Here is a 13422-nt window from a genome sequence, read left to right on the forward strand (position 1 = left end):
GCGGCCGAGTGGAAATAGCTCCCGGTGAGCACACAGTGGCATTGAGAGGAACCCTTCGGACACAGTAGAGTCACTGTGAGCAGCAGCCCGGCTTCGCTGTTAAACAGGGGAAAACACTCCTGCTCTCAAAACACACGCAGCTCCCTCTGGGACATCGCACAAAACACAGCCTCTCCACAACACAAGTTCCTGGAAAGTATTTCAGGTTAGCAAACAGCCTACAGATATGAGGCTGAGCGTTTCTGGCCACAGCGCTCACCATGACAAACCTCTGATGACACATAACCAGTCAACAATATGTGGTGGTGAGATTAGAAAAAAACAATACACTAACGTCTAAAAGTCCAACTCAGTAACACATCAATGTGGATGTAAAACAGCACTAAAAACATTCAAATGAACACAGTATTTGCAGTTTGTGATGTACAAACTGTGTATACTGCATGTGTGTGTGCTATATGGAGGTTTGCAGTAATGTGATATGATCAAAAGCTCCAGGACAGCGACTAAACAGAGCTTAAGGTTTGATTTGATCTCAAACGCTGTTTCCAGGGTCAAAAAACAAACTCTGCAAAACAAACATGGATGAAAAGTTGTTTAAATGCTCAGTAAAAATCTACATTTCCATGACAAGCTCCATCCGCTGGTGAAGATCATGTGATGTGATAGAGAGCTCCCCAGCAGCTACTAAATGCACTGTGACGCCTGAGTATTATATCTGGCGCAGCTAGTTGTGAAAAGTTGATTTTGAATGCTGTCAAAATGAATGAAATCAAACACAAACCAGGATTGTGGTCTACTCCAGTCCAGAAAAACGCCTTTATTCTGAAACCAACGTCAAAAGCTTATCATCCATCTTTTATGCATCTGAAATTTCTAGGCTTCAAACTCCAACCGTAACAAGTCGACATCACCAAATTACAAGGGACTTACCCTGCAACTGCTTATAACCGTTTAATAATAAATGTCCCCTTAGCGCTCCAGCGGAGCACACGGAAATAGACTGTGGTTAAATTCAGCGGTCACAGGTATGACAGCGTTATGCATTTGAAGTGCAGTAATGAATCACAATCTGCGTAGCATTCACTGGAAAAAAAAAATAACTTCGAACCACACCAAACATCGAACAGGTAGTAACAGAGCCGTATTCATCACAGTAAGCAGGAGAAGCAGGCTCATTAGCTCAGTTATAATATTATAATTCCTGATGAGAGTCTCACCTTATGCTGGTCAAGTCATGCCTGCAACAATACCAGCGGTGCAAGGACATGTCACCTAAACTCTTCATGCAGATATTAAAGCAAGATTAAACAGTCCTCTTAAAAAAAAAAAAATAACCCATAGCTTATACTTAGCTGCCAAACTTCCAGCACCGCGGAGAAGAAGAAGAGAAGTCCAGCGCTTGTAGCAGAGAATAAATCAGACCAACAATTGGCTGTGCTTCCTGTAGGGAGTGAGTCCAATAAATCTGAGAGGCAACAGGGAGACATTGATGAGGACACCAGATGATCCCTGTTCCATCCTAATGCAAAGACGTGTACACGCTGAGCCACTGCAGGATGCAAACTGCATAATATCTCCTAGAATTTAAAGGTACTTTTATAGTTACTGCAGCCTGAAATCCGCAGAAAATGGCACAATGGAAACATCGCAACCTGTTCTCCCGTTGTTAAAAACTTCTGGATCCTCTTACTTCACATTATACTGTATACGAACCAATACCTGCACAAAGTCATGTTAGACCCTCTACTGTGTATCGCACGATTAGCCTTAGCCCAGTGTCAAATCCAGAGAGGGGGTCAGATCTTGGATGAGGGTCAAACCACTGTTTGAAAGCAGATACTGTTTCATAGAAGCCCACTTAAGGAGCTTGACAGACAGGACTAATAGTTAAGGTTCTGGGCCAGGTCCAAAGCCACAGCTGGCCGCCACGGGCCCGATCATTCACACACTTCTGACCCATAAACACCGCCTCAGTGAACATTACTGTCAGGCGCTGCGATCTGTGTTTAACATCAGTTACGGGGGGAATAACAGAGAAGAAGCAGGGAGTTCATATTACTAACAAGTTAGAGCTGCACAAAATCAATCTCTGTGCTGGAGAAGCTGTCTTTATCGCTGAGGCAGAGAGGGCTGTCCGCAGGTTACCATTTCAAAGAAGGTTTAAAGGAATGCAGAGCAGTGCATGGGGCTATTTGTGTAGGATTTTGCTCACAGAAGGTATATTTGGATGTGATGTGATATTCAGAGCATGTCCCTGAGCGAGAGCCAACCCTATACAGTAGCAGCGCCTGGAGCAGCAGCAGAGAGAAAAAGAGAGTTCGAGCTTTACAGAGACCCAGACAAAGACCGCAGTCACTGCCAGGTTTCCAGACCAGGGCAGTTAAACACAGAGAGTGACCCTTCAACCCATGCACACCCCTGGGAGAGAGAGATCGAGGAAGGCAGGATGGAGGGGAGGGGGCGAGGGTTGTCACAAGGGCTCTTTCTCAAGGTTTCCTCTCTTTAGAAGCTGAGCTGAAAATGGCAAAACAAAACGTTCAAGACAAACAGAGCATCATCAGCGCCGCGCTAAACAACTGTCACTTTGGAGAGAGCCGGGGGACGTTAGGAGCAGAGTGAAACGACAAGCAGAGTCCAAAAGAATCACAGCGGAGCGTGCTATTACCTCATAAGGGGGGGAGAGGTAATTATTCGACTTCGGTGCTCATGGAGGGCCGTTTAAATCATTAAAACAATTGCCCACCAAAATCCACAAACCCACTCTGAGTTATGACACCTGCGGTCAAACATCCCGGTCCAAGCATCACACTGTGCGTTCTCGCTGTGTTTACATTTCAGTGCGCCACCCGGCCCGAGAGATCCAGGAAGAGGTAAACTCAGAGTGAGCGGCGATCAGTCCTCAGAGTGAAGAAATAAACTTGTGGCTCCAGCACACCTGAAATCACATTTCACTTTGCAGGTGCATTGTTACACCGGAGCTGTTTTACTTCACGTTCTGACCTCTGGAAATGTCTTAAATCTACTTGGAGAATATATGGTCAGTTTGAGGAGTTCATAGAGTGCCGCTGTTTCTGTTTCCCTGAATAGCACAAGCGGGCCTGTGTATAGAATTTGCTGATGTCAATCACAATTAAGAAGCAATAACATGGATAATCTTGCAGAGGTTTATGGTGAAAGATGAGGAAAAGAGGACTGGAGTTGAGCCATGACACAGACATGGCAGTAACTTGATCTTCCTCTGTGTCTCTCTCTCTCACTCTCTCTCTCGCTCTTCCCAAAAAACACACACAGTCACTTGCACACAAGCAGTGAACTGTTTAACCATTCTGGTTGGATTTGCACTATTTTCGGCATTCTCCTCATCTCTCCCATGACTAATGATGAAGCAACAAACTTGCACGCCAAGTTTAAGCACCGGGATTAATTTCATTTGGTTCAGTTTCTCATAACGACAATAAACTGTGGCAAACACCGAACTTGAGCTCCAAGGACACTTCAGGGACACACAAACAAAAACTGATCATGTCTATCAACTGCAGGTGCCCGAGTATACGTATATGAGGGCACATTAATCACTGCACCTCACTTTTGCACTTCATGGACCCCATCCGTCACGTGAGGCCACAACTCCTCCGCGGGGTTCATTCGCGCACAAAAGAGCCAGAGGATGGCGAAAGCCCCGAACCACTCAATCAGCCTCGAGCAGACGTCTGACATTCCCCAACATACTGTCAGATATCAGGTTACATCACTGGCAAACATGCAGTTACCTCAGTCTGATTGACTCACTGCTGCAGAGGGGGTCTGCGAATAAGCATGTGTAATGGGAACAGTCTAATTTTAACTGTATTGTTCCGCAGTGAGCAGTGAGACGTGTCTGCCAGGAGGGCAGTTTCCCATCTGTAACATGAGAAAAGAGATGCCACTGAGAAAGAGTCTGTGTGGGCACAAGTTCGCCGCTTTCTTTCTGACCTTCACCCACATGCATCTCAAGTCTGTCCAACACCGAGCCGTTAACACTTTGTGGAATTAAAAGCAGCCTTGCTGACTTTAACGACTCCTCATACAACAGAGAAATAACTGTCAGTCCGACAGGCTGGAGCGATAACTCTTCTATAAATGAATAAATTAAGATTTCCACATCTGTCAGTTACAGTGTCATTCAGCGTTACCTTTTTTACCCGTCTTCCTGCGCATCCTCATCTTCGGAAACGAGGGCCATGAGTAGTTGAACGGAGAGTCCGAGTCAGAATCCATGATTTGCAATCTTCAAAAACTCTTCATCCAGGCAGCTCCGGGTGTTTGATGAATAAATGAACAGCGCCTCAGTTTACATCCATTTTCCAGTGGCTGAACAGACTAGCTGCAGCGTTCACTCTCCTTTTACCAGAGTCCCACTGTAGACAGTTTTGACACTTAGCGAGTCAGCCAGCATGTTCCCCTCTGTCTCCCCCAGCCACCCCTCCCCCTAAAATCCACCCCTTCTCCCTCCACAGCTCTGCCCCCAACTGTCCGACACAGCCAGGACCGAACCGTGTCACCCTCAGCTCCTTTTCCTGAGTTTCCTCCCTATCTACCGCACTCCTGTCTTTCTGACTGCTCCTCTGAAGATCTGTGCCAACCTTTGGGTCTCCAAGTCTGTCTCTCTCCCCCTCGGTCACTCATCTACCACACACAGTGCGGAGGGAGGGATAGCAACACATGCTGGCAGGAGCAGGGGGAGGAGTGTACTGACGGCCGGAAAGAGTGACTGAAGGAGGGAGAGAAGCAGAAACAGACAAAATCAAACATAGGAGTGACTTCAGAACCTACAGCGAAGACAAACACAAGGGCAGACGGCTGAGGGGAGGTGAGTCTCAGACACGGGAGAAATCATTAACCCTGTGGCTGTTCATGATTGCCTCAGAGATATGCCAGGCTGCAGAGCTGCACACTCCACACACTCCAAGGTACAAGCCACTCAGCCCAAATATGCCTGATGCCACGTCTGAAGAGAGTTCTCCTCAATCACTCCATTCTCTCTGTCTCTTTCTCTGTATTTTAGCATGTCAAAGCCAAGCTGAGGGGGGAAAGGGGTTTGGAGTGTGGGGGGTGGAGAGGGTGCTGGTGGTGGTGGTAGACTGCCAGGTCAGCAGCCTCACCATGGAGACAGCAGTGAGAGCCGCTGCTGTTTTCTTCTTCCATGCCGTTTTTTTTCTCTCTCTCCCCCTTGTCCTCCTCTTGCCAACTTGCAGGAGTACAGCGCTCCTTTTGCAGCAGCAAGGGTACAAGTAAGTTTGGCTAGAGGTGGTAAAAGTGGGAGAATGGGATGGTGAAGGGGTTTAAGAGACAAACCGGACAATGGTGCTCTGGAAAGAGGCCAAACATGGGTTTATAAACGCACGTAAATGAAGGAATGTGATAAAAAAAAAAAGAGAGAAAAAAGGGTTTTGTTGGCAGAATATATGCAGAGGAGGTACACTGAGACTATAGAAGTAGTTTCTGTCTGTGTGTGTGGGGAGGGGTGATGGAGGGTGTTGGCACTGTACTAGCGAACATTAATGCTGCCTTTGTGGGGTCTGTGTGAGGTTTAATCCTTTTTTCCGTTCTCCAATTAGATCCCTCAGCCGGGGTCGGAGACTCTTGTTAGCGTTCCTGGCGTTGCACTCATCGTCTGCTGTCACCCTGCCAAACTATCCATATCATAAATCCCTTTCTCTTACCCCCCCACCACCATTACACAGACACACCAACACACACACACACACTGACCCACACCATTCTCACACTGCTCCACTCCTCTCCCTGGGGATCTCAACAAGCTGCTGGAAAACTGCATTCAGCAAAGCCCTGGCAACCCCCATTCAGCCACAAACACCCCCTTTTTTTCACTTCCCCATAGCCCCTTGCCCCCTTCACAGCGCTCTTCCCCACTGCATTCTCCCTTGCAAATACACAAGTGCACATAAACACTAATGACACACACACACACACACACACACACACGCACACACGCACACACACACACACACACACACACACACACACACACACACACACACACTGACCTCCTTCCTTTCTTCAGCTATGGACAGCAGAGCTCCTCAGGATGAAGTGGCCTTTGCTGTTTGTTCACTAAACTCACATTAAAACGCTGACCTGGGAGGATGGGACCCGGGGGGCACGAGTGCATAAGTCTGTCTGTTTGTGTGTGTGTGTGTGTGTGTATGTAGGTATTTGGGGGAAGTGTGTGTTTTGGGTGGGGTATTTGAATTTTTGGGGCCATCAGGAGGGCACGGGTGGGGGGGAAAGAGGAAGGAGAGTGAGAGAAATGTGTCCTTTCTTCTTAAAAAGTTTCAACTGTTACACTTGTAAATCTTGTACAACCTGCCATGGCAATATTGAATTCCACTACATTCATGTACAATAAAGTTAGAGCAATTTGAATTGGAGAGAGGAAAGAGCTGACATCAAGAAGACAGGGGGAACATAACAGCTAGGCTCAAAATTCCTCATCCCTTGCTGAAGCTCCGGGTGCAGAAGTTCTGTCTGTCTATTTGATGACGCATTAGCTGAAGTCAAGCGTCCGTATCGTGTGTGATAAAAACAGGAGTGGAATCCCGCTGTGTGCTTCACTTCTTGCTTAAAAAAATAAAAACCTGCCGGTCACTCGTAATACCGGACGGCTCAGGAATGTCTAATGAGGGACTGAAATTCCTCAAGGGTCAAATAAGCATTGTAATCCTGGAAGAATTACATGTACAAAACCTGAGTCATTTTCAGTCGGAGCTGTTTTGTTTTTATTCAAACATGGCACTGAGGGGAAACTTGGAGAAAACAGGATCCGAGTGACCAGCGTTATTCGACTGAACCACAAGACGAGCTTGATGGGATCGATCGAGGTCACGGGCAGGGAGCCTTCAAAGACTACACAGAAAAAATGAAAGCCCTCAACCAGCCAACAAACACACACACACACACACACACACACACACACACACACACACACACACACACACACACACACACACACACACACACACACTTATATGCACACAATACAAAATGGCTAAACCATATAGCATGGAAAACAACACCAGCCACAGGAAGTGAAGATTGTAGATGTCCAGAGCCAAGTGTTATAAAGCCTGAAGCCTCAGCTTGTAACCGCAGCATTCTTACACTGAGGCATCAGTCTGCTCTGCAGCAACACGAGCCAATTATTAACCCGCAGGATGTTCCCACTCTCAAACCCTTCCCTTCCCGTCCAGAAGCAGATCACAGTGAAGCCACCTCCAGCCACCTAGTTAGGAATTATTTCTGTTCTGTCACCGCTGGCAGGAATAGGATGACTCATTATCTACGGGGAGAGCTCGATGCACGCCGTATTAAAAAGATTCCTCCCGGGTGTGACGATCACTGCAAATACAGAGTGACAGGACTCCAGAGACTCCAGGGAGAGGGGGGCAAGACTGCCAGGGGGCTGAAATGTGATCCTATAGTCCGTGGGGATGGTAGACAGCCATAGCCGGGGATTAGAGTTGAGTTCCAAGTTCTGTTCAGGAAAGGAAATGTTTCCTGCAGTTGGACTCACTTAATGATGAGAAGCTACTTGGCTAATATCCTATGAATATAGCACCACCTAAAACAACAGTGATCAAGTTCAGCCTGCACAAAACACGATCCACAGCTGAGGCACCGCAAGCTCTAAAATCCAAACCATCTCTAAAAACAGGCTTCTGAGAAAGCAACCTTGCTTGGCGAGGGGGGGTTGGGGTTTAAAAATAAAATCAATAAAAGTCTTTACCAGAGTCAGGCTGCAGCGGATCGTCCTCTTCGTCCTCCTCATTCAGGCAAAACATCAGCGGCTCCTCATAGTCCTGAGTGAAGAAACAGGGAACCTTTGACCAAACAGCAGTGAGACTTTCTCTTCAGGCTACAACACCGCAGGAAGTAAAAAAAAAGGAGCAGAGCTAAGTACAAAAACACAAGTGTCTGGCGAGTGCCTAGGTGTGCGACGGAGAAAAATCAATTAGGTAACCATCTGTGGCACATAAAACAAGTCCTATCCGATGACCAGAATCAAGTGCACACGCCACACCTCTAGAAACATGAAATACACACTTGACCGCTCACAAAGTCGGCTATTCAGTGGCGCGTGCAAGGTGCCAACTCCGACACCTTAACAATGAGAGTGAAACAATGTGGGGCATTGAAAGGGCAGTCAGCGCCTCGTTCCAGCCGTGACCGCTGTTTGCCACTGGCTGATGCAGATGTTCATGGAGATTGAGCGGAGCTTTGAGAGTTTTAACTTTCGAAATGAGATATCCAGGATTTTTTTTTAAGTAACACCTGTTGAAAAACAGAGAAATTTGTCTGGAACATTGTGGAGGGAAAGGTAAATTATGACCATGTTTGACTCAACTCATCAGATGTTGTATTTAAACACAAGTTCCGGGGGGTTTAGAGTATGAGTCACATTTTAGTCCAATGCTCTCAGTGCATATGAATTACTATGAGAAAATCACTGTCCTCGTATCAAATACTCACATTTTCTTCCACAGCAGAGGTTCTTCCATTGATATCAGAATACAGTGCTGAAAGAGAAGAAAACATCCTCAGACCCAGCCTTTAAACTTCAAAAGAGGCTCAAGTAAGCACAGATGTCTGTCAGTTTTTAACGACGTACAGTATGTTCCACGTAAAGTCTTATTTTTCTTTTCTTTTCATAACCTGCGCAGATTCTTTACCGCGTGGCCTTGATCTCCTTTCTTTTCATTTAACCACCATGTGCATCCCAGATCAAAGGACACGGCGCACGAGTGCCAGAAACAAAGCAGCGACACGCAGAAGTTAGTGTTTGGGTGGTTCTGATACAAGGCCCGGGGTCAGGCAAAAATTTAAAGGCAGAAAACGTCGGAGAGGGAAGTGGCAGCGACCCATAAAGAACATATAGGCGGGGAAAGAAAGTCAGAGACAGAAAAATAAATGTGAGGAGGAGAAACGAAGGGCAAAGGTTGAGAAAAGAGAAGAAGTACAGGAAAGCACTGAACGACAATCAAACACATATATATACACACACACACAGACAGAGGGAGAGAGACACATATATTTAGAGAGAGTGAGACAGAGGGTGAGAGAGACAGGCAGATAGAGAGAGAGAGAGACAGAGGGAAAGAGACATATATATTTCGAGAGAGTGAGGCAGAGAGAGACAGAGGGAGAGAGACACATACAGAGAATGAGAGAGAGAGGGAGAGAAAGACATATATATTTAGAGATAGTGAGGCAGAGGCAGGATTTTTTGAGAAATCGTTTGAGCCGTTGTCAAATCGCCTGTTGTGTCCAGACACCAGTACAGAACAAAGGGATTTGAAACGTGCACTGATATGAAAAAAGAGAAGAGCAGAAAACATTTGAGAAGCTGAAAACCAACAAATATTTGCCTATGAATCAGTTAAACAGTTTCAGCATTTCATTTAAACATGTAGCCTGGCTGCTCTGCTATCTTGCTATATTAATGCAGAGATCCATAAATTTCGAACTAAAACGCTCTATGACTGAATTGTTTGGTTGCTTACGATCATATGACCTTCTTTTACTGCACTGTTAATCAAACTGACACAAGATACTAGAGTCCTCTTTGATGTATTCCTGGAAAAAGCCTGATTCCTCCACATGAATCTTTCAGTTTCATCACCTGTTTTCCCTGCTTTTATTTTTTTTCACAGACTTGCAATACTACAAACCGCCACAGGAGGGCAATCAACGTCTGTCAATACTGTGGCCTGCCTGGAGCCACAGTATGTAGCCTCATAAATCAGTAGAACAGAAAAAATGGCAGATGGCTGCAGCATAAAAGTGAAGAGTTAAGACTGGGTGGTTTAGTTTAACCAGGCCTCTCAAATCCCACAGAGCAAACAGAGAAGGAAGGCTTGGATACCGTTCTCCATAGGATCATCCACCAGTTCTTCCTTCTCTAAGATGGTCTCCACACGTTCCCTCCTCAGTGCTTTGATCTGTGGGAAGAGAGTGTGTGTGAAAATGGTTAAGTAAGTAAACTCAAATATAAAGACCAGGGATGGACTGATTTTGACTCCATGCTGACTTTATATGTGAAATTACATAATTTCCTACTGGCTTTATTTTGATGGCACTTCCAGGTACATTATTACAGGCACCATCATTCATTAAATTTCAGGTTTATTTGCATATCTCATCATAACTGACATTACTGTTCCGCTATGCCCCCGTGTTAAGGCCTTTAGCAGCACCAGACAACACAGACAACCCAGACTCACCTCTCTGAGGAAGTCCTCGTCTCTGAGCCGGTCTCTGAGAAGCAGGATGTCAGCGTGCCGGCCTTCCTCCGAGCTCCACCTCAGGTTTTGTCGGACGGTTAGAGTCAGGTTCCCCGTATCGTGGCAGAACCTCAACAAGCGGGACTGGTCTGCCCACACCTGGGACAGACCTGCTGGAGGGGTGGCCAGAGGGTTTGGTGGGCTGCAGCACAACAGGTGAGTGAGTTTATTAACACAAGAAAAAGTGGAATTTCCAAGCTATTAGAATGTATAAACAAATCTCTAAAAACACTGAGTGTCACTCATTGCAGATGACTGTCCTCTCTTCTGTCAGGGTGCAGAAACAGGTCTGTACAGCTCAAGATTTATGAATCCAGATTGAGCACAAAACATTCCTGGGTTTGACAGGTCATGCTTCCAGGTGTTTAGCATTTTATCTCTTCATAAAACCTTCGTTGGCCAGTCCATTTACAGCAATTTAGACAAAGAAAGAATGCAAAGTATGTGGGGTAATAGCTGTTAGCGGTCAGCACTTATCGCCTCACAGCAACAGGGCTCTGGGCCTTTTTGTGTGGAGTTTGCATGTTCGTCCCGTGCCTGCAGGTTCGGTTAACTGGTGATTCTAATTTGGCCATAGGTGTTGATGTGAGTGTGAATGGTTGTTTGTCTACATGTCTCAGTCCTACGATTGGCTGGTCAGCCAATGTCAACTAGTGGATGGATTAACGGGGTAACGCTGGGCTGTGTCTACACTTGAAGGAGCTGTGTGTGGGAAAGCTCTGCACTGAACGCATAATGTTACCGTAAAACAGTGATTCATTTGTCAGTGTCTGTCCCTGAAGTGCCCTAGCGGAGCTGATAATCTTACTGAGTGAGCAGCTCCAGGAGCTCGGCGTTGCCTGCTGTCTGTGCCAGCTGCAGCGGCGTGACTCCCTCTTCATTTGGCAGCCTGACGGCCATCAGACCCCCCGGCTGACAAAGCAGCAGCTCCGCCAGCCGGTGCAGACCCCATCGCACAGCCAGGTGGAGGGGAGACTCCCTGCGACTGTGCTCTGGAGATAAGGGCAGAGGTATAAAAACATGAAAGATATAACTCTGCAGACATGAAAGTATGCAGTGGGATCTAGGACAGCTGCTGGATGGAGGAGGGAGGTGAGATTAACAGTGAGAAGAGAGAAAAAAAAAGCCAGCGGCAGATTGTGAGAAAAATAGGAGGGAACTGACATGTCAAGAATCTTGTCTCGATAACCACCTCCCCATGATAATTAACCTAAATGCCAATGATTGATTCCTTCTTTTGCACCGCACTGTATCGCTCTGCTCCACTGACCCACTTTAAGGTAATAAAGGTTTTCAACAAAGTGGTGACAGGTTCTTATTTCTGTACCTGCCACTCAATGGAGTCCAACAAGGTCTGTATCCAGGTAACTGGCGTGAATCAAATCAGCTACAGCCAGCCGGTGAGCTTGGAAATGCTCTGTTGTATTTTTAAAAAGGCGCCATACATTCACCATAATCTTAAATATGTTCATCTCTAGACATTTCAAAAGGGAAAAAGAGGAAGAAAGTAGCACATTTCAGCCTGGTTAAAGTTAAATTCTTGGATCTTTATCAACTTAACTTCCACAAAATAACAGGAGCACCTTACTGTGATGCACAATACAAGCTATTAATCTGTTAATCTGTTAGCTGTTAATCAAATATCTTGTTGAAGTGAGGGTCTACTGTCACTACTGCTCCTGCCTGCTAATGAGGTTTGTGTTATTCGGGATGTGTCATCAAGATTTTTGTGACTTTCACCCATAATACTGCAGCATTTGTGACTAATTCACCAGCAATTCAGACTTTAACGGCAGTATGTGACTCTATTCTAAAGGCAGCTATAGAAGTCGGTCACATTAACTTGAATAACAATGAGCAGAGTATGACAGCTGATAAAGGTCTGACCATTTTCACTGCTGAGTGTTCAAGTGAAGCAAACTTACAGAGGCTCAAAGAGGCCAAACAGATGCAGTCTGAACTGACTGTGCGTCAGACACTAACACTGCAAACACGTGGCCAGAGGAAAAGAGCCACAAATCATTGTGAAGCACAGGGAAAGTACACTGGTCAAAGCATACAACACTGACTGAAGGACATTAAATGGGTCATCACTTCACCACAAACTATACCCTAAACTGTGACATCAAACACAATCAAAAGTCATTCATCACAACTGATATTCGCTGTAAGGGGCTGGTTTAGTGCAAAGTGTTGTCACAGTTTATCAGGAAAAGGATGCAGTTCTACATATTGGGGTTGATGTGGGATCTTTCAAATATAAACCTAACTGAAAGGTATTTTATTAATTCAAAGATTATATTTCTGTCCAGTTTGCCTTTGTATTATAGGAGAGCGTTAAAAGCCCTTTTCACACACATGCTATATGGCAATCCATGCTTCAAATCCAGTCTAAGAACTTAATGTACTTTTAATGGAGATTCATTGTGTTTTCTATTGAGGTTACTTTATAGAAAACCACCAGACAGGAACTGGTGAAATCAAACCCAGATTTTTACTTTACAGATCTAAAAGGCTGCACTTCAGTTCTTAAAAGGCCAGTTTTTCTATTTGTCCAAGAATATTCTGCATCCAAAACGCGCCAGGGTGCAGGCCTCGTTGAGCTATAAAAAACAGACTTCACAAGATAACAATTTTGCCAGCTGTACGTTAAAATTATGATGCTCAATTTTTCACCGTTGCACTCAGTCCAGAGAGAACATAATAATTCCAAGATCCAACCAAGCCTCTTGATTCTGTGCCAGAGCGGGAATTTGTCTAGTTTTTCCAGTGCCTTTAAAATTGCAGGATGCGCTTTAAACAAATGGCAACCACCAGAGGCAAGTTACGGATTGATGATTCGGTCGCATGCAGCATCGGCAACAGAGTGATGTCATAAGCAGCGTTATCAGATTAACTGCAGACATTTAGAGGGAGACGTTGCAATGAAACAGACTGACATAACTCTATTAGGAGCAGGGGAGTGGAACAGACAGAGTTGAACAGTTCACCTTCATTGGAGAGCACCGGCTCCAAGTTTCCATTCCAGAGTGATGCTGAGAGATGAGGCTAACATTCCTTAACCTTCCTCATCTGTCAA

At 45.6% G+C, this 13422-nt stretch overlaps 1 protein-coding gene across 1 annotated transcript in view; it reads right to left on the reverse strand.

Moving 5' to 3' along the window:
* Positions 1 to 13422, reverse strand: part of LOC121606408 (rho guanine nucleotide exchange factor 28-like) — a 35928-nt gene that overhangs the window by 16769 nt on the left and 5737 nt on the right. Inside the window, exons 5-9 of the mRNA XM_041936714.1 lie at positions 11152 to 11335; positions 10284 to 10485; positions 9926 to 10001; positions 8533 to 8579; positions 7790 to 7862 (exon numbers count right to left, since the gene is read on the reverse strand). Of these exons, the coding sequence (XP_041792648.1) occupies positions 7790 to 7862; positions 8533 to 8579; positions 9926 to 10001; positions 10284 to 10485; positions 11152 to 11335 (582 nt within the window). The remainder of the gene's footprint in view (positions 1 to 7789; positions 7863 to 8532; positions 8580 to 9925; positions 10002 to 10283; positions 10486 to 11151; positions 11336 to 13422) is intronic.

The sequence above is a fragment of the Chelmon rostratus genome, chromosome 5, assembly GCF_017976325.1.
Source record: "Chelmon rostratus isolate fCheRos1 chromosome 5, fCheRos1.pri, whole genome shotgun sequence".
NCBI lineage: Eukaryota > Metazoa > Chordata > Actinopteri > Chaetodontiformes > Chaetodontidae > Chelmon > Chelmon rostratus.